This window comes from Petaurus breviceps, unplaced genomic scaffold (genome assembly GCF_028583685.1).
Source record: "Petaurus breviceps papuanus isolate PSGF00001 unplaced genomic scaffold, PetGlider_PUasm1.0 419, whole genome shotgun sequence".
Taxonomy (NCBI): Eukaryota; Metazoa; Chordata; class Mammalia; order Diprotodontia; family Petauridae; genus Petaurus; species Petaurus breviceps.
Genome location: NW_027186324.1, coordinates 14,220,891 through 14,245,555, shown reverse-complemented (window position 1 = coordinate 14,245,555; position 24,665 = coordinate 14,220,891). Strand labels below are relative to the sequence as shown.

The 24,665-nt window shown below is 37.0% G+C and overlaps 2 protein-coding genes across 2 annotated transcripts in view; both read left to right on the top strand.

Annotated features, from left to right (window-relative positions):
• EPHA6 (EPH receptor A6) overlaps nt 1-24,665 on the top strand; it is an 862,386-nt gene that overhangs the window by 57,523 nt on the left and 780,198 nt on the right. The window contains exon 2 of the mRNA XM_069100744.1: nt 7,221-7,285. Within this exon, the coding sequence (XP_068956845.1) occupies nt 7,221-7,285 (65 nt within the window). The remainder of the gene's footprint in view (nt 1-7,220; nt 7,286-24,665) is intronic.
• On the top strand, nt 7,578-8,205 carry LOC138171150 (RNA polymerase II subunit A C-terminal domain phosphatase SSU72-like). The gene is made up of 2 exons (XM_069100500.1): nt 7,578-8,043; nt 8,078-8,205. The coding sequence occupies exons 1-2, from the start codon at nt 7,578-7,580 to the stop codon at nt 8,203-8,205; spliced, it is 594 nt and encodes a 197-aa protein (XP_068956601.1).

Here is a 24,665-nt window from a genome sequence, read left to right as displayed (position 1 = left end):
TATAGATTTTTTTCTACAGCAATTAAAGGCAATGCTTGATTAGAAACATGATCCTAGTGTTTTGGTTCCCTATTTCTCCAGAATAAACAATAATTTACTTTAATTAGTTTTTCAAAACATCTTTTTTTTTAGCATTTTTTATTTTTACATTTTGAGTTACAAAACAACATTCATGCACATTGCCAGCACCATCATCAATTTACTATCTGCCTGTGAAATCAACACAGACCCACAAACAAATTCCAAGTGGTCAATACAAATCATCAGTAAAGTCCCAGGACCTCCAAAATCCTCCTCTAGGACTTCAGTAAACAGACAACAAGAAAATCCTCTTTCAGGGCTTCCAGTAATGTCCCAGAGCTTCTGTAGAAAGTATCAAAAACAAACATCAACTCAGACAGAACAGTCAAAAATAGAGTGCCAGGTTACCACAAGTTTTCTCCTTCTATACCACAACAGCTCCCTTCTCAGTTCCACTCACTCCAGCCTGGGCCTCTCCTTATATATGGTCAATAGCTCCTCCCCTTCCTGTTGCATCAGCAACAGAAGGTCACAAGTCCTAGGGTTTACAAGTTGTGGGGTTCACAAGTTGTGCTTCTCAATCATGTGCAAGGTTCAGAAGAAACCTGAACTGAAAAAAGATGCCAACTAACTTTTTTGCTTGCCATTACACCCCAACATTTTGGTGACTCTTACTGCCCAAAATTTGATTTAGGGTATGATTTAAAATTGTTTTGAGGGGAATGTTGATTGAGTTTGTGTAAATTCATGCTACCTCTAATGTATCATATTAGCTCCCATCTAATTAGCTTTTAAAATATTATATAACCTGCCCTTAATCTATAGTTAATTTTTTTAGTAATTAATTAATTAATTTTTAGTTTTCAAAATTCATTTCCACAAGATTTTTGAGTTACGATTATTTTCTCCTCATCTTTCCCCTACCTCCAATCCCAAAATACCAAGCTTACTGAATAACCCTTCCCCGAATCTGTTCTCTCTTATATCCTCCCCCATCACCCTCCTAACTCTCTAGTAGGGCAAGATGGGTTTCTATACCATAGATCTTATTTCCCAGCTGCATGTAAAAAACACATTTAAAATTCTTTTTCAACTTTTAGTTACAGCTTTTTCCCTTCTTCCCTCCTCACACTCCCCCACTGGAAATATAAGCAAATAAATATAGGTTGTACATGTGTATTTACCCAAATAATTTCCATAGTAGTCATACTGCAAAAGACTAAGTATCCCTCACCCCATTTATTCTATTTTCTCCTTTGACCCTATCCCTTTTCAAAAATGTTTGCCTCTAACTACCCTCTCCCCCAATCTGCTTTCCCTTATATAATCCTCCCTCTTATCTGTTACCCCTCTATTTTCCTGTAGGGTAGAATACCCAATTGAGTGTGTGTGTTATTCCCTCCTTAGGAAAAATTCAGTGAGAATTAGCTTGTCCTTTCCCTTTCACTTTCCTGCTCTTCCACTCCATTGTAACAGTTTTTTCTTCCTCTTTTATATAAGAAAATTTACCCTACTCTATCTCTCTCTTTCTCCTGCCAATAAATTTCTCTGTCACCTCTTAATTTTGTTTTTTAGGTATCCTCCCTTCATATTCTGTGTCCTTTGTCTATGTATACATGAACATACATATGCCCACACTCACATACATATTTATATACACATACACTCTCCTATAAATACATATATATGTATGCATACATACACACATATGTATATAAATAAATGTATATGTATATAAATATATATATATATTCCCTTCAACTATACTCATACTGAGAAAAGTCTTATGGGTTACAATTATAGTTTTTCCATGCAGGAATATAAATAGTTCAACTTTAATAAGTTCCTCGTGATTTCTTTTTCCTGTTTACCTTCTCATGATACTCTTGCTTCTTGTATTTGAAAGTCTAATTTCTGTTCAGCTCTGGTTTCTTTATCAAGAATGCTTGAATATCTTCTATTTCATTCAATGACCATATTTTCCTCATTTTTTTGCTGGGTAGGTGATTGTTTGTTTTAGTCCTAGCTCATTTGACATATGGAATATTATATCCCAAGCCCTTCAATCCCTTAATGTAGAAACTGCTAGGTCTGGTGTTATCCTAATTAATCTTCCACAAAACTCAAATTGTTTCTTCCTGACTCCTTGCAGCATTTTCTCCTTGACCTGGGAACTCTGGAATTTGGCTATAATATTCCTAGGAGTTTTCTTTTTGGGATCTTTTTCAAGAGGTGATCAGTAAATTCTTTTAATTTTTATTTTGCCCACTAGTTCTAGAATATCAGAGAAATTTTGCTTGATAATTTCTTGATAGATTGTGCCGAAGCTCTTTTTTTGATCATGGCTTTCAGGTAGTCCAATAATTTTCAAATTATATCTCCTGGATCAATTTTCCAGGTCAGTGGTTTTTCCAATGAGATATTTCACATCACCTTCTATTTTTTCAGTTGTTTGGATTTTTTTTATAGTACCTTGATTTCTCATAAAGTCATTAGCTTCCAATTTCTCCAAACTAATTTTGAAGGAGTTATTCTCTTCATTGAGGTTTTGAAATTCCTTTTCTACCTGGCAAATTCAGCTTTTTTAATCTTTCTTCTCCTCACTGACTTTTTGGGCCTCTTTTGCCATTTGAGTTAGTCTATTTTTTTAAGGTGTTATTTTCTTCAGTGTATTTTTGAGTATCCTTTAGCAGGCTGTTGTTTTGTTTTTCATGATTTTCTTGCATCATTCTCAATTCTTGATGCCTGCATCAATATGGGCATGGGATGAACAGAAGAGTGTGGAATGATTGGACACAAGTCAAGCAGGTTCTGTCATAGCAGTTTCCATCAGAGAGCAGGGTTTATATAAGGAATGTAAAACAATTGTCTCTTAGGTTCCCATGACAAAATGTTTAATTTCCTTTTCATTCACGTACATCTGTATGTTTCAATGTCCTTGTTCATTTATCTACATCCATATTTTCATGTCCTTCTTCCCTTGCATGCATCTATGTCTGAGTCACTGCTTGGTTTTCACGTACTAAACTCTTGCAATTTAGGAAGAGATGATGAGCCAATCTTAAGACATAATATAGCTTTCATATTGAGCTGGCTTGGAAGAAAGCCTGGAAGAGAATTTTCCCATGTATGGACTGTGTCAGAAACTGGCCCTCAACAATTTCTCTTCCCAATTTTTCTTCCACTTTTTTTTTTTTTTTTTTTTGCTTTTTTTTGGAGGGCAATTGGGGTTAAGTGACTTGGCCAAGGTCACACGGCCAGTTTTTGTGTTAAGTGTCTGAGGTCAGATTTGAACTCAGGTCCTCCTGACTTCAGGGCTGGTGCTGTATTCACTATGCCACCTAGCCACCCCCACCTCCACTTTTTTTACTTTATTTTCTAAATCCTTATTATCTCTTCTATGGCCTGTAACCAGTTCTTATTTTTCTAGTAGGCTTTTGATACAGGAGTTTTGTCTTCACTATCTTCCTCCTGCTCCATACCTTGATCCTTTGTGTCACCAAAAAAGAATTTTGTGGTCTGTTTGTGCTTCCTCTGCTTTCTCATATTACCAGCCAATTACTTGACTATTGAACTCTTTGCCATGGTAGAACTCTGCTTCCAGAATGGAGAGAGGTATGTCCCAAATCACTGCGGTTTTCACAGTTGCCAGAGCTATTATGAGGGCACCCTTACTACAGCCCTCAAAAGCTGGCTCACTGGTCACGGACCCCAGGACCACACCTAATAATTCCATGATCCAGATCTAGTGGCATTGCCATGTCAAAAGTTATATGTGATTCTATAATCCTTTGGACACAGTTCCAAACTGTTCTACAGAAGGGTTGAATCAGTTCACAGCTCCACCCACAGTATGCCAATTTCTCATTTTCCCACATTTTCTCCAATATTGATGATTTTCCTTTTCTGTCTTAATAACCAATTTAATGAGGAATTACCACAGAGTTGTTTTAATGGGAATTTCTCCATTCTTCTATGGCTATTTGATAGGTTTCATTACTTCATCTGAAAATCTTCATTTCTTTTGTTAACGTATTGATTGTAGAACGACTCTTATTTTTCACCAATTTGACCCAGCCCTCTACATTTGTAAAATGAGGCCTTAACAGGTGAAATCGCTATAATTTCCCCCCTTTAATATTCCTAATTATATTTACCTCCCTCCTATTTCTCCCCTGTTTATTCCATTCTCTCTGTCCTTTTGCCCTATGCCTCATTAAAAGTGTTTCTTTCTCACTATCTCCTCTCCTAATCTGACCTCCTTTCTATCACCATCCCCATCTTTTCTTCTTCTCCTCCTACTTTCATTAGGGTAAGACAGATTTCTATGCCCAATTAACTGTATATGTTATTCCCTCTTTGAACTAATTCTGATGAAAGTAAGCTTCACTCACTCCTCCCCATTCTCCCATCTTCCCTGTACTGTGAAAGTGTTTTTTTCTTTATTCTTTTATATGAGACGATTTACCACATTATACCTCCCCCTTTCTCTTTCTCCCAGGACATTTCTCTTTCACCCTGTAATTTTATTTCTTGGATATCACCCCTTCATATTCAACTCACATCTTTGTCCTCTGTCTATCTATACTCCTTCTAAGTACCCTAATAATGTGAAAGTTCTTATGAGTTATATGTATCTTCTTCCCATGTAGGAAAGGAAGCAATTTAACCTGATTAAGTCTCTCACAATTTCTTTTCCTATTTTCCTTTTATCTTTTTTTTGCCATTCTTTTGGTTCTTATAATTGCAAGTCATATTTTTTTCAGCTCTCATCTTTTCATAAAGAATACTTGAAAGTCCTCTATCTCATTGAGTATCTTTTTTTTTTTGCACTGAAGGATTACACACTGTTTTGCTGGGGAGGTGATTCTGGTTGTAATCCTAGCCACTTTGCCCTCCAGAACATCATATACCATGCCCAGGGATCATTTAATGCAGAAGCTGCTGAGATATGGGCTATTCTGACTAAGGCTCCATACTTAAATTGTTTCTTTCTGGCTACCTGCAATATTTCCTCCCTCATCAAGGAGTTCTGGAATTTTATTATAATATTCCTAGCATTTTTTACTTGGGGATCTCCTTTAGGAGGTGATTGGTGGATTTTTAAAGTTCTATTTTATCCTCCTGTTCTAGAATATCAGAGCAAGTTTCCTTCATAATTTTTTGAAAGTTGAAGTCTAAGCTCTTTTATCAATCATGTCTTTCAAGTAGTCCAATATTTTTCAAATCCTCTGCCCTGGAGCTATGTTAGAGGTGAAGTTTTCTTTTTTCAATGATCCAGTTCTAATTGTCTTGCTTCTTATAATAATTGTCTTGTTCTTTTGGTTTTGTTTGACCATTTCATGATTTCTCATAAAGTCATTAGCTTTCATTTGCTAGCTTCTAATTTTTGAGGAATTATTTTCTTCAGTGAGCTTTTGTACCTCCATTTCCATTTGGCCTCTTCTACTTTTTAATGTCCCTCCCCCTCCCAGTAGATTTTTGTTCCTCTTTTTAGATTTGGTCAGTCTTGCTTTCAAGGCATTCTCTTTCTCATTGGCTTTTTGGACCTCTCTCATTGTTTGGACCATTATTTTTAAGGTCTTATTTTCTTCAGTATTGTTTGTGTCTCTTTCCCAAGCTGTTGATTTGTTTTCATTATTTTCTTGCATCCCTCTGATTTTTCTTACCATTTTTTTCTTTATGTCTCTTGCTTGATTTTCATAACCCTTTTTTTAGCTCTTCCATGGCCTGAAATCAATTCATTTTTTTTTCTTGTAGGTTTTGGATGTTAGAGGTTTGATTTTGTTATCTTCTTCTAAGTGTGTGTTTTGATATTCCTTGTCACAATAGTAAGTTTCTATGGTCAGGTGCTTTCCTCATTTGTTCACTACCCTAGTCTATTACATGACTTTTAACTCTTTGTTAAAATAGGCCTCTGCTTACACTGTGGGTGGCACACTCTCCCAAGCTTTAGGGATTTTATGTAACTGTTTGCAGAGATACCTTTAAGGACTTGTAAGTATTTAGTCCCTCCTGGCATGTCCTCTGGTCTGTGAGTGATCGTAAGCACTTTTTTCTGCCCAGGAACTGTGAGGAGGTGCCCACTCCACTATGGCCCCAGACAGCGGTATACTAGTACTCTGCCTTTTCCTAGGAATTTCACCTAGAATTGCGACCTGCATATGACCATGGGCAAAGCAACAGAATCCTGACCCCAGTTCCAGTAAAGAGTTTCTTGAAATCTCCTTCTGACCAATTGTTCAACACCCTACTGCCTACAAGCAGGCAGCTCTGGAAACAGCTGCCTGCCACTGATCATACAGTCACTCCCAAGACCTGCTCCTGGTTTTCTGGGCCCTGGTATACACTGCCATAGCCTGAACTAGACTATGCTCCATTCTCACCCAGGTTGGACAAACCACCACTAACCTTCTAATCTGTCTTTGGAATCTGTGGGCTGGCAGGTTTGGAAACGGTCACTGCTGCCCATGATTCAGTCACCCCGAGACCTGCTCCTTGTATGCTGGGCCCCATCTTTGCTGATATAGTCTGTGCTGGATTGCACTCTATTACCCTAATGCAACAGACCTTTCCTGCTAAACTTTTAAGTTGTCTTGACCTGGAAAATTATTTCACTCTGTCGTTTTCTGGGATCTGTCACTCTAAAATTTGTTTAGAGTCATTATTAAATGGTTTTTAGAAGGAACTGGGGGAAAGCTCAGGTGAGTCCCTGACATTACTGCTCCATCTTGGCTTCCCCTCCTAATCTATTTTATTGTACATCATACTCTTTTCCTTGTTCTGTGATATAGCAAAACTGGCCTGGGATCTTCAAATATCACTCAGAAGCCTAAGAAGAATATAATAAACACTTGATGATTGTTTTGCTTTTATCATTTGTCCATATAAAATGAAAATTGTATACCCTCAATCAAGAATACACAACTTACCTCCCATAAAGTTACTCCAGGAGGAAAAAAAAATTAACACTAAATGACCACACTCCACTGGGTATAAACACATTTTAAAATTGATTTGGTATCAAATGACAGATTTATTTTTAATTATGCAAATTCATTAATAGTAAGAATTTTTCTAGATATTAAAGAACTAATGTGCATAATAAAATGCAATGAATATTCAAATAGAAATTTGAAATAAAATGCTTCAAAAATTTTCAAATGTTATTTACTTGAAAATGTGATTTTTTTTTTCAGTTATTTTGCTTGATACAACAACTGTGCTTGGAGAGCTAGGATGGAAAACGTATCCATTAAATGGGGTAAGTTAAAATATGTTGTCTTGCTTGATAATATCCCTAAAAAATGTGGTAAACAATGGTTTTAAATGAAGGATAACTTTAAGAATATGACAGGAATGAATATCTATATATAACTCATATCACACAGATGAAGATATCAGAATCACAGCTAACATTTAGAAAAAAAAAGGCACGTCAACACATTGCTTGGGTCAGGCTAGCCTCAGACACTGCCGCCATATTGCTCGCGCTGAGTGAGGCAGCTGCTGTCTCGACGCCCACCCGTGCCAGGAACATGAGAGCTGCAGCCATCATGCCATCATCACCGCTGCGAGTGGCCGTGGTGTGCACCAGTAACCAGAAGCAGAGCATGGAGATGCACAACCTCCTAAGGAAAGAAGGATTCAGCATCAGGTCCTTTGGAACAGGACCTCATGTGAGACTTCCAGAACCATCACCAGACAAGCCGAGTATTTATGATTTCACAACAACATATGATTTTCTTAGGAAAGACAAAGATCTCTGTATACAGAATGGTATTTTGCACATGTTGAACAGAAATAAGAGAATCAAGCCCCAGGCAGAAAGACTCCAGAATTGTAAAAACTTGTTTGATCTCATGCTTACCTGTGAAGAGAGAGTCTATGACCAAACAGTAGAAGACTTAAATTCCAGTGAGCAAGAGACCTGCCAGCCAGTGCATGTGATTAATGTGGACATGCAGGACAACCACGAAGAAGCAACCCTGGGAGCCTTTCTCATTTGTGAACTCTGCCAGTGTGAGCTATACCATTTTTGAGCTATATCACAAAATATCGCAACACATAGAAGACATGGAGAATGAGATTGACGAGCTGTTACATGAGTTTCAGGAGAAAAGCAGCAGGATATTCCTCCACAGTCTTCTTTTACTGACTCCCGACCTGGTTTCCCAGGCCTAGGAGCTGAATGAAGCATGTGGGTCAAGTTTTCTGAGGATTCCCTACTCTTCCTGAAGACCACCTTCAAATCTTTCTTTGTTAATACTTTTTTCCTTCCTTCAGTGTTTGTTTTTACTTTCAGATATTCTGCCAGAAGGAGGCAGTATTACCCAAATAACGTACATATAAAATGAGAAGAGAGATATAAAGGCCACATGAAAAAAATCAAGGATTTTTTTTTTCCTATACCACTTTTTCTTCTTATAAGTAGGATATTAATTATAATGAGAATTTTTTTTCTTTAAATGAAAAAAAAAGTTTTATATTGTATTTTTCCCCAGCTAATTAATTTTTTTTTGTAGTTCTGCATTTTTCTTTACTTTAATTAGTTGGAGTATACAGAGACCTGAATGAAACAATGGAGAGTATATTACTAGGTATGAACTTGGGGCTGTCCTCTGCCTTTTTCTGAATCTGAACCCCGTCACTTTGCGCGAAAGGGAGTTGTTGATGGAAAGCCTAGATTCAGGATCCATTCTGAAAAAGGAAGCTTGACAGTGATTAGGCGAACAGGAGGAAAGCCACCATTCTGCCTGGTCGTGGTTGGCCCACAGACATCCCCAGGGACCCTAGCTCTCCTCAGAATGCACCTCTTTACTCAGAAATGCCATTGATGTTACTGTTGGATAAATCTGGTCTTGGTGTACTAGGAAGTTCAGCATGGACTCCAAGCAAACCTTGTTTTAGTTGGTTTTCTTTTGTTTTCAGAGTTTTAAAAAAAAGGTAACAAGTTCCCAGAAGTGTTCTTTGTTTTAATGGACTCTTAAGAGCATCTTCCCAGCAGGAGGAGCCACCTCAGATTCAGGTGGGAGCCTGTTCCACAGAAGCTCCCTGAAAACCTTGGAGAGTTTCTCCCTCTCTCTCATTGGAGGAGCTCTCTATTCACTTCATTCCAGCTGTGGGTCCTTCACATTTTGTATAAAACCTATTTGCTTCTCAGAGCAACAAAGATGCTCCCTTCATGCTGGATAATGGCGTAGGATAATTTTTGAAGCCACACAGGTCAGGAAGATGGCCTTGATTCAAAAGCCCTTGTTCTCTCTCCAGTCAGGTCTGGCACATGATAGGGTCTGACTCCCTAGTTCTTCCAAAGCCTGCAGAAAAGAATGAGAAGCACTTTACTGAAGAGTACTGGAAGGAAGGGGATGGATGGCGGCCATGTCTTTGGCTTCCACCTCCCAGAGGTCTAGCACAGGGCCTCAGAATGCCTGGTCTTCCTTAACTTGCTGGGTCTGTCAAACACAAGTTCACCTGTTTTCCTCTGTTCAATGTCAGCCTATGTTACCTCTTGAGGTAATAAATTCCTGACCTAATAAATTAAATAAATAATAATAAAAAAAAATAGGGATGTAAGTCAAGCACTCTTTTGACATGCAGAATAGCAACTGCCCATTAATATAACATTTATAAAATCATATACATAAAATAACTAATATTTACATATTTTCATCAAAATAAAATTTCAAAACAAGTTCCAGAGATGTTTTCTTTTTCCCTCTAAGTTGACTATTATAAATTACTGTAGCACATAAAGGCATACGTGCATATAAACAAATGCATATTTAAATATACATACATACTGATACAGATGTACATATGTGTGTGTACACACAGACACACACACACATATACACACACACCAGATGTTAGGAAATTTTCACTGAAGTTGCCTTTACATGAAAAGAAATATACCTATGCTAACGTATCCATTCTCATTGGGGGCTCTTACAATGAGAAAATAATGTTTTGAGAGTTTACAATATGATATATAACATTTACTACTGTTATGAAATCGAATTAGTTTAGGTAGACTAGAAGACAGAATATTTGTGTTTAAACCCAGCTCTTGGGATTTAAATATCGTCATCTCTATTCTAAGTATTATTCTTAAATGTTTAAAGTGTGTAGTAGATGAGTGCAGGAATTCCTAAAGAGATGAATAAAAACTTACACAACATATATTGTTACATCAAAGGACTATCTTTGTTTACTTAGTTACTTTAGCCTAGGTTTTTTGTACACTTCAAACAAAGGAATTTGATATAAAAATATTTATTCATTCACATATTCACCATGTTAATTGTGGTTGGATTATTCATACAGTATCTGATTTGTTTAAATTTTAGGTTTGTTGTGTAATAGAAATCATTTTAATCTTCTGAAGTAAGGTTATGTTTATAAGATTGTAGACTCAGTTAAATCTTAGAAACTTAGAAATAGCTTCCTTTTTAGCAATATATTATATCTTCAATGTAAATTAAGCAAATATTGGAAAATCATATAACACTACTTGTTATAATTGAATTCTTATTAACACCTTATCCCATTTGGTATTATTATAATTTTGAATGAAGTGCTTTTTCCAGTTTCTACTAAAAGGAAAGCTGTTTAAGTGCCTTTGAGTAAAATGTTACTGCCTTTAAAATAATAAAGCAAAACAAAATAGTTAATGTTCAGGGTCTACTTTTTTCTTCTACACTCCCCCCCCCCCAAGTTTTTGATACCATGATTTCTAGTCAACATGCTATGTCTTGTTTTAAATTATAATTATATTTTAAATCATCAAAAACAGTTTTTATTGGATTATATACCTATGCATCCAAAATTAAATGTAAAATAGGAAATAATTGAATAATGCTGGGTTTTGAATTTTTACATTAATGATTGGATACATATTTGCATATATCCATATTTACATGTGTTTTTATGGAGAGATCAAAAACATTAAAAGAAGGATGTTAAATGTTAAATTTTGTTTAGAATTACTAAATTTATGTATGGATGTAAAAGTAAATTTAGAAGTTCTAAATTTAATTAATACAGTGTGTAACATGCTTCCTTTGTTTTATTTTCTTACTATTCTGAGATGATTTACTAAGAATGTTATTGAAAACTCTCTCAAAATATAATTCAAAGTTATGAATTCCTAAATTCATAGAAGTTCTTTATATACAATTTTAGTTCCATATTTCTATGAAAATTATATAGCCAGGTCATAGGCTTCCAGATTATATAGCATAATATGTTCATCTAAGAAACATTAGAGGGGGCTAATACTTGTAACAAAGGTGAGGAAAATTTTACTTTGACATAGATGATCCCCTTAAGTAATTATAATTTTGTAACACCATATTAATTTAATGTAGCAATGTAATTCATATTATAGTAATATGGATTCAACTGAAACATACAAAATGTCCCTGAACATGTAAATAATTTTTGACATAAAAGTAATATTGAAAATGAGACTTAAAGTATTATTGTCCTTAGCTTTCATTAAATGCGGGATGGTATAATAATAACAATTATGGATTCACATAACATTTTTTAAAATTTATTTATTTTATTACTTTTTGTTTACAACATTCAGTTCCACAATTCCTTGAGTTACAAATTTTCACCCTCTCCCTCTCTTCCCCCACCATGGAGGCATGCAATCAAATATAGGATCTAAAAATACCTTCAGATTAAACATTAGACAGGTTGTAAAAGATTATAACCAATGGAATGAGCAACATGTAAGAGGAAACAACAACAATATAAGAAACAGAGAAGAAGTAGTTTGGTTCAATCTGCACTCAGACACTGTAGCTTTTCTCAGGATGTGGATATCTCTTTTCTTTTCATCATGATTCTTTTGGACTTGTCTCATAACCTTAAATTGCTGAGAGGAGGCCAGTCTATCAAAGTTAGTCATCCCACACATAAGTTGCGTCTGTAATTGTATACAAATTTCTCCTGGTTCTGCTCTTCTCACTCAACATCAGTTTATATAAATCTCTCCACATTATTATGAAGTTAATCTGCTCCTTATTTCTTATAGCAAAATAGAATTCCATTATATATCACATATAAATATATATGTATATATATGAGTATATATGTATATATATATATACACACACAGATAGATGGATAGATATAGATACAGATATAGATATAGAGATATCACAAATTGTTTAGCCATTCCCCAAATGATGAGCATCCCCTTGATTTCCTAATCTTTGTCATCACAAAAAGAGCTGCTATGAATATTTTTACACATACGGATCTTCCTCCCATTTCTATGATCTCTTTGCTATACAGTCCTAGAAATGGTATTGCTGGGTCAAAGGGTATGTATGCATTTATAGCCCTTTGGGAATGGATACAGATTGTTCTCCAGAATGGTTGAATCAGTTCACAAATGCACTAACAATGCAGTAGTGTTCCAATTTGTCCACATCCTATCCAGCACTTATCATTTTCTTATTTTTTCATCTTTTCAAATTTGAGCAGTGAGATGTGGTACCCCAGAGTTGTTTTGATTTACATATTTCTAATCAAAAGTCATTTAGAGCATTTTTCATATGCTTATACATATCTTTAATTTCATCCTCTGAAAACGACCTGTTCATATCCTTTGACCATTTATCAACTAAGGAATGACTTGTATTCTTACATATTTGATTCACTTCTCAGTATATTTTAGAAATGAGTCCTTTATCAGAGACACTGGTTGTAAAAATTCTTTCCCAATTTTCAACTTCCCTCTTAAGATTGGTTACATTGACTTTGTTTGTATAGAACCATTTCAATTTAATGTAATTAAAATTATCCATTTTGTATTTTACACTGCTCTCTAACTCTGGTTTGGTCATAAAATCTTCCCTTCTCCATAAATCTGAAAGATATATTCTTCCTTGTTCTCCCAGATTGCTTACATTTTTATCATCTGTGCCTAGTTTGTGCACCCATTTATTATTTTTTGTTTGTTTTTGCTTTTTTAGAGGGTAATTGGGGTTACGTAACTTGCCCAAAGTCACACGGCTAGGTTTTTGATTGTGTGTGTGTTAAGTGTCTGAGGCCGGATGTGAATTCAAGTCCTCCTGACTCCAGGGCCAGCACTCTACTCACTGTGCCACCTAGCTACCCCATGTGCACTCAATTCAACTTGATTTTGGTATATGGTGTTAGATATATGCCCAATTTCTGCTATGCAATATTTGAGTTTTCCAAGCAGATTTTATCAAATAGTCAGTTATCCCCCAAAACTGGGGTCTTTAGGTTTATCACATTGTAATTTACTATAGTCATTGACTGCTGAGTTTCATGTACCCAATCTCTTCCATTGATCCACTACTCTATTCCTCAGTAATTAACAGAGTTTTTTTTTAGTTTTTCAAATGCTTCATTAACTTATTATTTACATCATTGATTACCGCCAGATTTTGAGTTACACATTTTCTCCTCATTTTTGCCACACCCATTGCCTCAAAATAGCAGTGCCACAGGATATCCCCTCCTGCAATAAGCTCTCTCCCATATTTTCGCCCATAGCCCTTTGAGATTTTCCAGTGGATAGCTATATCCCAGTGCCTGTATATCTTATTACCTAATTACATGTAAAAGAGTATTAATAATAGTATATATATGAAGATAAGTAGTTCAGTATAGGTTGCACATGTGTGGCTAATGCAAAACAATAACATAATGGATATATTGTAAAAGACTGATATATTTTCCTCCCTCCTATCCCGCCTCCCACTTGTTCTATTCTCTACTTTGATCCCGTCCCTTTTCAAAAGTGGGTGCTACTCACTCCTTCCCCCCCAGCCTGCCCTCCCTTCCATCATGCCCCCTCACAACCCCTTCCTCCTTTACTAACCTGGAGGGTGAGATACCCTATTTAGTGTGTATTTCATTCCCTCTTCATCTCTTTGTTAATCTTTTCTGACTTTTAATCTGTTGACTATTTTCTCTTTTCTTTCGAGGAAATTTATCTTTTCCTCATTCCCCCAAGTCACAAAAATGTGTAATATTATCTAGCACATCGGAAAGAGGGTGCTCTATTTCCCCAATGAGTGGAGTCAGAATTATGTGTTTGGAAGCAGGAGGAACAGTATTCACTATTATATTTCTGTGAAAAACTGTTAAGGGAGTGCTGTGATATACATCTGTATCTCCAATCATAATTGCAGTTTTCTTTTTTTTATTTATTGTGATTTTTTATTTTATAAATTTTTAATCAAGTGCTTTATTAACTTCTAGTTTACATGATTCATTTCCACAAGATTTTGAGTAACAAATTTTCTCCCTGTCTTTCCCCTATCCACCACCCTAAAACAGCTATCCCAGTGAATATTCCCTCCTCCAATCTGCTGTCTCCCATATCTTCTCCCATACACCCTCCGACTTTCCAGTAGGGCATGTTGCATCACTATGCCCTAGTGCCTTTGTGTCTTATTTACAACTTACATGTAAAATAATATTAATAATAGTACATATATACATACATACACACACATTTGTTAAACATTTGACTTAAAAATTTGATTTACAGATTCATTCCCTTCCTCCATTGTCACCCATTATTGGGAAAATAAGCAACTCAGGATAGGTTGTACATGTGTAGCTATGCAAAACATTTCCATAGTAGATATATTGTAAAAGACTGACTATATTTACCTCCCTCCTATCCCACCTCCCACTTGTTCTGTTCTCTATGTTGATCCTGCCCCTTTTCAAAACTGGGTGCTTCCAACTTCCCTCCCCCCCATACTGCCCTCCCTTCCATCATTCCCCCTCTTATCTGCTTCACCCCTACTCTCCAGTAGGGTGAGATACCCTCTTTAGTGTCTATGTCATTCCCTCCCTAAGCCAAATTCAATGAGAATAAAGTTGACCCATTCCCTTTTGCCTTCCTGTTCTTCCCCTCCATTGTAACCATTCTCCCTTGCCTCTTCTGTATGAGATAGTTCATCCCATTCTGTCTCTCCCATCTCTTCTCAATATATTCCTCTCTCACCTCTTAATTTTACCTTTTAAGTATCACCCCTTCCTATTAAATTGGCCCAGTGCCCTCTCTCTATGTATACCTATACATGTATATACACACATTCACATGTGTATTCATAAATCCATTTACACTCCTATATAGACATATATATGTATGTATGTGTATTTCTATTCCTTTCTACTATTCTCATACAGAGAAAAGTTTCATAACTTACAATTATCATTTTTCCATGTGATAGTATGAGTGGTTCGGCTTTGATGATTTCCTTATGATTAATTTTCCCTGTTTACCTTCCTGTAATGCTCTTGCTTCTTGCATCTGAATGTCAAATTTTCTATTCAACTCTGGTTTTATGGGAGAGTTCCTCCCATTCTCATTCAAAGCCATGCTTAGTATCTGTATATTTCCCTCCATACTATTCCCTCCCCTGTTTATGCTTTTTCTCCCTTCTCCCTTCCTCTCCTAAAGAGTTTTCCTTTTGAACACACCTCCCTCAGTATTCCCTTCATATCATTTTGTGTAATTTATAGCCACACCCTCTGTTTATCTCTATCCCTTTTAGATGTTACCATAGTTATAGAATTCACAATATTAATAGATACCAGCTTCCCTTATAGAGATGTAAAGAGTTTGCTTTTATTAAATAACAGGTTTTTTGTGTGTGTGTGTGTATTCACTATTTACCTTTCTACTTCCGTCTTGAGTCTTGTGATTGGACGTGGAATTTTCCATTAAGCTCTGGTTTTTCCAACAGGAAGTTCTGGAAGTCTGACATATCATTGAATGACCATCTCCTTGCCTGGAAGATTATGCTCATTTTCACTGGGTATGTGATCCTTGTTTGTAACCCAATCTCTTTTGCCTTGCGAAAAATCATATTCCAGTTCCTCCATTCATTCAGTGTAGAAGCTCCAAGATTCTGTGCTATCCTCACTGTGTTTCAGGAATATTTGAATTGTTTCTTTCTGGCTTCTTTTAATATTTCCTCCTTTACTAGGTAGTTCTGAAATTTGACTGCCACATTTTGAGGACTTTTCAACTTGGGATCTCTTTCAGGAGGTATCTGGTGAATTCTCTTGATTTCTATTTTACCCTCTGGTTCTAGGATCTCGGAGGAGTTTTCCTTGATAAGCTCTTGAAGATGTTGTCCAGGCTCATTTTTTCATCATGATTTTCTGGTAGACCAATAATTACCACGTCATCTCTCCTGGATCTGCTTTCCAGGTCAGTTATTTTTCCATTGAGATATTTTACCTCTTTTTCTAATTTTTCATTCTTGGTCTTATGCTTGACTGATTCTTGGTGATTTATAGAGGCATTAGCTACAATTTGGTTGATTCTAATTTTTAAAGAATTATTTTTCTTGATTAGTTTATGAAGCTCCTTTTCCATATGTTCAGATTTCATTTTTAGTTCCCACATTTTTCTTTTTAAGGAGCTGTTTCCTTCATTGTAATGTTTTTCTAATTTTGCAATTTTGATTTTAAAAGAATTATTGATTTTATGTTCTACATCTCTAATTTGGTTTTCAAAGTTCTTTTTGAGCTCATCTAAGAATGCTTTCTGTGCCTAAGACCAGTTTATATTTCCTGTTGAGGCTTCAGCTGTGGTTGTGGAGTCAATACTGTGTCACTCTGAGTTTGGTTCCTCCCTCTCACAGTAATAGGAATCTAGAGTCTTTGTCTTTGCAGTCTGCTTTTTACCCATTTTGAGGCAGGGCCTTGGCCATACCCTTCCTGTAAGCTTCCCAAGCCTTTACTGTTTACAATTTTGCTCTTGGGCAGTAATTACTGTGTTTTCAGGGTCAGGGGGAAAGGGGGATTGGTTTAGTCAGAGGTTCACTCTGCCGTCCTGGTCGCTGGAAGTTCAGATAGGGATTTTTAAATTTCCAGGTTGTGAGTTGGTAGTCCCAGGAGTAGCTGCTGCCACTGCCAGGGGCCCTGCATTTGTCTCTTACCCAGGTACATCCAATCCCATTCCTGGGGTTGTAGGCCTGGCAATGGCCCTTGTGTTTGGTGGATCAACTTGCCACCTCTTTGATCAGGACTCATACGGGCCTCTGTGCTCAATTACTTCTTCAAACACTGTGTGCCACCCCTGGTTCTTCTGGTTACCTCATGTTGGATGACCATCCACATTCCTAGAAGCTACCTCATCTGAATTTCTTTCACTTTCCTCCCATGTATCTTCTTCCCAGGTGTCTGCATCCCAAACAGACCCTTCACATGCAAGAGTCACATGCATCTAACTTTTGTTAACTTTTTGGTTATTTTTCTCAGCTAAAATGAGCTGTCTTTCCTACTACCATGTGATACTTTCTAACTTTTTCTTCTAAAGGAAAATTTTGATGCTATAGTGTAGAAAGCTTCTCATGCAAATCAGCTAACTCCTTTTCCAGCCAAAACTTTTCCTCCACTAATTTGTCTCTACTTTTACATATAAGACAATAAATTGTTAACAACAACCATCCTCTTCTACATACCCCTGGCATTTCTTGCCATGGCTCTATTGATATCCTTTGCAAATATCTAATTCTATTGTTTCTTCCTTTTTTAGCTGCATTTCTCAGTTTTCACAGACTCCTGTGCTTTTTAGCTTATTCTTTAACCAGGGAGCAGTAAGGTAAATCCTCCTGCCCCAGGATACCCTTTTCTTCCCTAAAGTCTTCCTATCTCCAAATAGAGGTTATATATTTTGCAATGCCGTCCTTGTTGCCAAATGCAATGCCAATGTGATACCCATAGCAGCTGCTATGAATAAGCATTGTGTATTTCCAGTGTAGATTTGCAAAATATAATAGACTTTCTTCCTCAAAAGCAAATTATTTATTTAGAACATAATTAGGATACCAGGAGGTAAGATGTAGCAAGTTTTTCATCATTAATACAGAAAGTGCAGAAATACCAAGCCTTCTTTAGATCAGGCTTATCCAAATACAAGTTCCTCTAGGCAAAATTCCTCCCTCCACCCTCTCACAGCTTTCTTCTCTCTCTCTCTTTGTCCTCTGCTTGCTATGACTCTTGGCTGGAGTTCTCTCTTTCTCTCTCCTCCTCGGAAAACCTCCTCCCATATTGACCTCCATGTGATCTGGACTGAATGCAACACAAGCTCCATGTGTTAGACCTATTAATGAGGGGGTAAGACATTCCTATTTCATTAACATTTCTATAATCTCATCCTAAATAATGAGTGTGTCATCCAAAAATCATGTAAACATTCAATGATTTCTTTTTTTTTCACTTTTGGAAAACATGCCACCATGGCTCAGCTGCTTCTCCCTCCAAGGCAGAGGCCAGACCAAACTGCCAGACCCTGTATTCCCAAAGTCCACTCTGACATCTCACTTTGTCTTTGGCATTTATGGGTTAATAAATGATCTACTCTCTCAAAATTCCTCCAGCTATGGCTGGAGTGGCTGCCCTGGGCTATAAGCAAAGGCTCACTTTGGGCTGGGCTCTACTCATAGCATGCTGTGATATTCATTTCCTTTCTGGCTTTGGGGCTGCCTTCAGCAGGGGATTTGTTTCTCTCTGTCACTTTGTGATTTCTGTAGCTGTGAAGTTTGTTTAGCATCATATTTTATAGGTATTTGAGGTGGTTATGGGCGGGGGGGAGCTCAGAGAGTTTCCCTGCTTCAACTTCATCTGTAATAAATAATTTCTTAAAAGAGAATGAGAATAATGTGACAGCACGCCAAAACTCACGGGATGCAGGGAAAGCAGTTATTAAGGGAAGTTTTATATCTCTATATGCTTCTGTGAATAAAAAAGAGAAGAGGAGAAGAAAGAATTGGGCATGAAACTAAAGAAAGTTAGAAAAGGAACAAATTTGAATCCCCAATTAAATACCAAATTATGATTACTGAGTGCCAAAAGACAGATTAATTGAAATGAAGAAAACTATTGAAATTATAAGTAAACTGGGAGCTGGTTTTATTTTTAAAAAAATAGCATAGGTAATTTTTTGGTTAATCTAATTAAAAAAAAAAAGAAAACCAAATTACCTGTATCAAAAAGGAAAAGAATGTATTCACCACCAATGAGGAAGAAATTAAAATAATTGTGAAATATTTTGCCCAACTTTATGCCAATAGATTTCACAATCTTAATCAAATAGATGAATATTTGAAAAAAATAATAATAGCTCAAATTAACAGAAAAGAAAAAATATCTTAATACCATTTCAGAAAAGAAATAGAAGAAACCATAGTGAATTACCAAAGTAAAAAAAAAAAATAAAAACCACCCCTTCTGTAATGGCAATGGGAATTTGAAGAACTTCCCTGCCCCTTTTATTTGCAATCAAACAGGTACTTAGTACTTTGTTACAAATTCCTGATTTTGTCAAGTATTAAGACACAGAACTTGTGAATCTCACAGTGGGATGGACTTGTTGACATAACAAGTAGGGTCAGAACAGAGAGGAGCTAACACTGTATATAAGGAGAAGCACAAGCTGAGAAAGGCCAGAACTTCTGGGAGTGACCATCTAGAGTCTGGGCTGCTGCTGCTGGAGAGATAGAAGAGAGCTAAGAACCAAACTGAGAAGAACTGAGAACTGAGGCCTGAACTGAGAATTGAGAAGAACTGAGAAATAAGAACAGAGGAGAACTGGGAGGAGGCATGACTGTGGTGCTGGTACTTTGTCTGCCTCTTTTGATGTTACTTTGTCATATTTGTCTGCTGAGAGAGGATCATGCTGTTTTTACAAAACCCCCGGGACCTTGCTGCTGGTTTAGAAGCCCTGAAAGAAGATTTTCTTGTCGTATATTTATGAAAATCATGAAGGAGTGTCTTGCTGACATTTTCAGAGTTTCAGGATCTATACTGATGATCTGTGTTGACTCATCAGACCTTGTTGTTGGGTCTATTTTGATTTAACAGGCAGAAAGTGACCTGATGAGGATTCCAGAAATGTGCATGATTATTATTTTGGTTTTTGCAGACTTTTTCTTCCTAGGAACAGAAACTGTGAAGGACTTTAGTGGACCATACACTGTGAGCTTCAGTATGGAACAGCAACTGTACAAGAAGCTGGACAAAGATCTGAGAGCTTGTTGCCTTTGTACCCACGTGACAGCTGTATAGATTTGGGTGGGAGCTGGTACCATGGAAGAGAAACCATAGAAGTTAAGAACCTGCCTTGAGTCAAGATGAAAAGCCCTTTCCTTGGGTATTTAATGAAAACTGAGAAAACCATGACTTACTGTGGCCTAGGGGTGGAGAACTCTGACCTTTTTCATTTAGGTGATTGAGTTAAGAACTTCTCCAATTAAGAAGAAAGAGGACTTTTGATTGAAGAGATTAAGACAATGTGACCTAGGAGTGGACAACTTTTACCTTTGTAATTTGTGTCAATTAAGAAGCTTACCTCCTTATGGATGATTGACTTAAGGACATACTAAATGATTGCATTACTAAATGAATGTTATATTTTGCTTAAAACTATGTGACCACTTAGGTCAAACCCATGGAGCCATTTTACTGATAAGTTGTTAAGTTATTAAATAGTGAATCCTGTACTTTGGTTTCTGTTAATGTTTTGTCTTAGTTTGTTACTGAATAAAGGGAATTCACAATACTATGTGATCAGAACCTTGAAAGCTGTTTACATGGCAGTCCTCTGGATAGCTGCTCACACTTGGCTTTACAACTGCGAGATGGATTTATATATGACTTTTATCAAATATTTGAAGAACAATTAACTCCAATACTATATAGACTATTTGTGAAAATAGGTGAAGAAGGAGTCCTACTGTTGTGAAGAGAATAAGAGTGAGATCAAAATCTGGTTTTTACATAAATTTATATGTGGATTTATTGATCAAGTGCACGACTTTAGTATACACTCAAATCAGGCAGCCCTGAATTGGGATAGATGCAAAGCTTATAAAGGCAAAAACCACAATTGGGGAGGGGAGCTAGTGTAAGCAATGACATACAGAAGCCAAGAACAGCCATTGGTTGGATCTGTAGTTCAGAGGTAATTTAGGAAACATGCGACAAGGGTAAAAGGGCACAACCGGGGTTGTTCCTGGAAGATGGTTAAGGGTACAAAGTGGAAGGCACAGGGGCAGTGGAATGCCCCAAATAGGCTAGGGTCATGAAACAGGTCAGGGTCATGTTCTGGGTGAAGGTTGTGGGGGACCCTGCTTGGTCAGCATTCTGGGAGGAAGAAATTGCTTGGTCAGCATCCCAGAGCAGGGTGGTCTCTTGCATGGTATAGACTTGCCCCATGATCTCTATACAGACTTGCACCATAATCCTTATATGAAATGCTGCTTCAAGGTTTACTGATTTAAGGAAGAACTAAGTCAGGGAAAGATAAGGGAGTAGGGAACTTATGCCTTGGGTGATTCACTTTTACCCAGGACTACACCTTTAAGCTTTTACAAGCAGTTACAGGGTTTTGGAAAAGAGATAAAGGGGGCTAAATAGGGGGCTAAATGGTAGGCTCCAAATCAGGTGGCATGTGATTTGGATTACATTACAACATTACTAAATTCTTTTTATGATGCAAATGTGATATTGATACCTGAACTGGGGAGAAGAAAAGCAAACTAATTTCCCTAATGAATATAGATTCAAAAATTTTAAATAAAATATTAGCAAAAACATTACACAAATTTACCATGAGAGTAATATACTATGAAGGGCTGGTTCAATATTAGGAAAACTATCAGAGTAATTGGCCATGTCAACCACAAATGTAACAGAAATGATATGACTACCTCAATAAATGCAGAAAATCTTTCTACAAAAAACAGCACACATTCCTGTTAAAAAAAAAAGGAAAATAATACTAGATAGCATAGGGATAAATGGAGTCTTCCTTAACAAGATAAGTAGCATCTACCTAAAACTATTAGCAAGGAATGTATGTAATGGGGATAAGCTACAAGCTTTTACATTAAGGTCAGGGGTGAAATAAGGATATCCATCATAATCACTATTATTCAATATTGTACTAGAAATATTAACTTTAACAACAGGAGAAAAAAGAAATTGGAATAATTAGAATAAGCAAGGAACAAGCAAAACTATCACTCTTTGCAGATGATATGATGATAAGCTTAGCAAATTCTAGAAAATCAAATAAAAAAGCCTTTGAAATCACAAACAACTTTTCCAGTGTTGAAAGATATAAAATAAACCCACATACATCATTGCCATTTCTATACATTTCAAAAAAATTTCACCAGCTAGACATAGAATGAGAAGTTTCATTTAAAGTTACTGCAGACATTGTAAAATATTTAGGAGTCTACTTCACTAGGAGGCTCAGTAAATACAGTCAGGGTGACCTGAATTTGAATCAAACCTCAGATATTTAACACTTAACAAGCTGTGCAACCTTGGGCAAGTCATTAATCCCAATTTCCTTGCCTTTCCTCCTCGAAAAAAAATACCACTTGGTACTGGCTATGAAATGCAGGGGTGGATCCATAGAACATTAATTAGGTACACAAGATACTGTAGTCAACATCTATATACTATTTGATAAACCCAAAGACCTCAGCTTCTGGTATAAGAACTCACTCTTTGACAAAACCTGATGGAAAAGCTGGAAAATAGTAGGGCAGAAACTGGGCATGGACCAAGATAGTAATCGGCAGACTAAAAGAAAATCTACAATTTGGATATAAAGGCTGAAACTATAAGAAAACTGGGAGAGCAAGGAACAGATGTCCTGTCATATCTAAGGCGAATGGATAAATTTATGCCCAACAAGGGATAGAGAGCATTATGAAGTGCAAAATATATAATTTTGATTACATTAAATTGAGGAGTTTCTACACAAAAAAAGCCAAAACAATAAAGATTATGAGGGAATTAAGAATGGGGAAGAATTTTTAAAACCAGTGTGTTTTATAAGGTCTTCATTTTCAAAATATATAGAGAATTGAGTCAAAATTGTAAAAATATGGGGGCGGAGTCAGGATGGTGGAGTAGAAGCAGGACCTCCCTGCTGCTCCAGCTTCCACCTTCCCCAATCCATGTAAAAAGGGGACTCTAAACAAATTTTGAAGCTGCAGAACCCACAAAATGAGACAGAGAAGCTAACCTCCCACTGAGGACAGCCCAGCAGCCTGGAAGGAATTGGCAAGTGTAGTAGTCTGGAAGCAGAGCCCAGCCCCAAGCTGAGGCTTTAGCCCCTGGGCAGGCCTGACTAGCCCATGGCTGGGGGGAGTCCAGATCAGCAGCAACTGTGGCCTTTTTCCAGATTTATCAACACATAGATGTGAAGGACAAAGTGAGAGGTCAGTGCAGTCTGAACTTTGGGACCCAGGAAGTGGGAGTACGTGGCTTTGGCCCATGGAGCAAGAAGGTGCTGAGATACCAGCACAGGAAGCCAGTGCCACCTGGCAGCTTCAACTCCCAGCCTGCAGAGTGTAGGGAGACCAAGCACCAGTATGAGGGGTAATTTCTCTTGCTTTAACCTGCTTGGATCTGGAGTGCAGTCTAGGGTGGAGGTCCTAGGGTGTGTGTCAAGCTTGCCAGAACATGTGGAGATCTCAGAGAGGACAACCATCTAATACCTCTGGCAGCCGAGAAAACCCCAGCGTTTGGGACAAAAGCTCCCCTCTCTGGTGGCAGAGTCCTGCTGTGGAAAAAAGCCCAGGGGTCAAGTGACTGAGGGGAGAAATGACCAGGTAAAGGAAACAAAGTAGACAGAAGATTCTAACATTACACTCCTATTTTGGGAACAAAAAGGAGCAAAGCATGGAACAGGAGGAAGACAATGAAGTCAGAACTCCTGCACCAAAAGATGCAAAGTAAAATATGATCTGGTTATAGGACATAGAGTACCTTGAGAAGCACATAAGAGAAGTGGAGGAAAAATTGGAAAAAGAGAACTATGCAAGAAAATTACACAATGAGAGTCAACAGCCTGACTGAGGAAAATAACACCTTAAAAATAGACTACATCAAATGACAAAAGAGCCTCAAAAAGGCAAGGAGGAAAAGAATGCCTTAAAAAGCCAAATTTGCCAGATGGAAAAAGGAATCTCAAAAGCTCAATGAGGAGAATCATTGTCTCAGAATTAGATTGGAGCAAATGGAAGCAAATGACCTCAGGAGAAATCAAGATGCTGTTAAACAGATCCAAAGACATGAAATAATAGAAAGCAAAGTGAAATATCGCATGAGAAAAACCACTGACCTGGAAAATAGATGCAGGAGAGATAATTTAAAAATTATTGGATTACCTGAAAGAAATGATCAAAGTAAGAACATAGAAATCACCCTCCAGGAAGTTCTCAAGGAACACTGGCCTGATGTTTTAGAATCAGAGGGTAAAATAGAGGTTGAAAGAATCTACCACTCACCCGCTGAAAAAGATCGCAAAAAGAAAATTCCTAGGAATATTATAACCAGGTTCTGGAATTCCCAGATTAAAGAGAGAATATTACAAGCAGCCAGGAAGAAACAATTTGAATATTGTGGAAACACAATCAGGATAACCCAGGAACTGGCAGCTTCTACTGTGAGGAATTAAAGGGCTTGCAATATGATATTCTCAAGGTCAAAGGAGCTGGGATTAAAAGTAAGAATCACGTACACAGCAAAACTGTGTATCATATTTCAGGGGAAAATATGGTCATTCAGTGGAATAGAGGATTTTCAAGCATTCTTGCTGA

Coding starts and splice junctions, on each gene's coding strand:
- LOC138171150 (XM_069100500.1), top strand. CDS start 7,578: ATGCCATCATCACCGCTGCGAGTGGCCGTGGTGTGCACCAGTAACCAG. Junction 8,044..8,077: donor CATTTGTGAACTCTGCCAGT/GTGAGCTATACC, acceptor TATATCACAAAA/TATCGCAACACATAGAAGAC.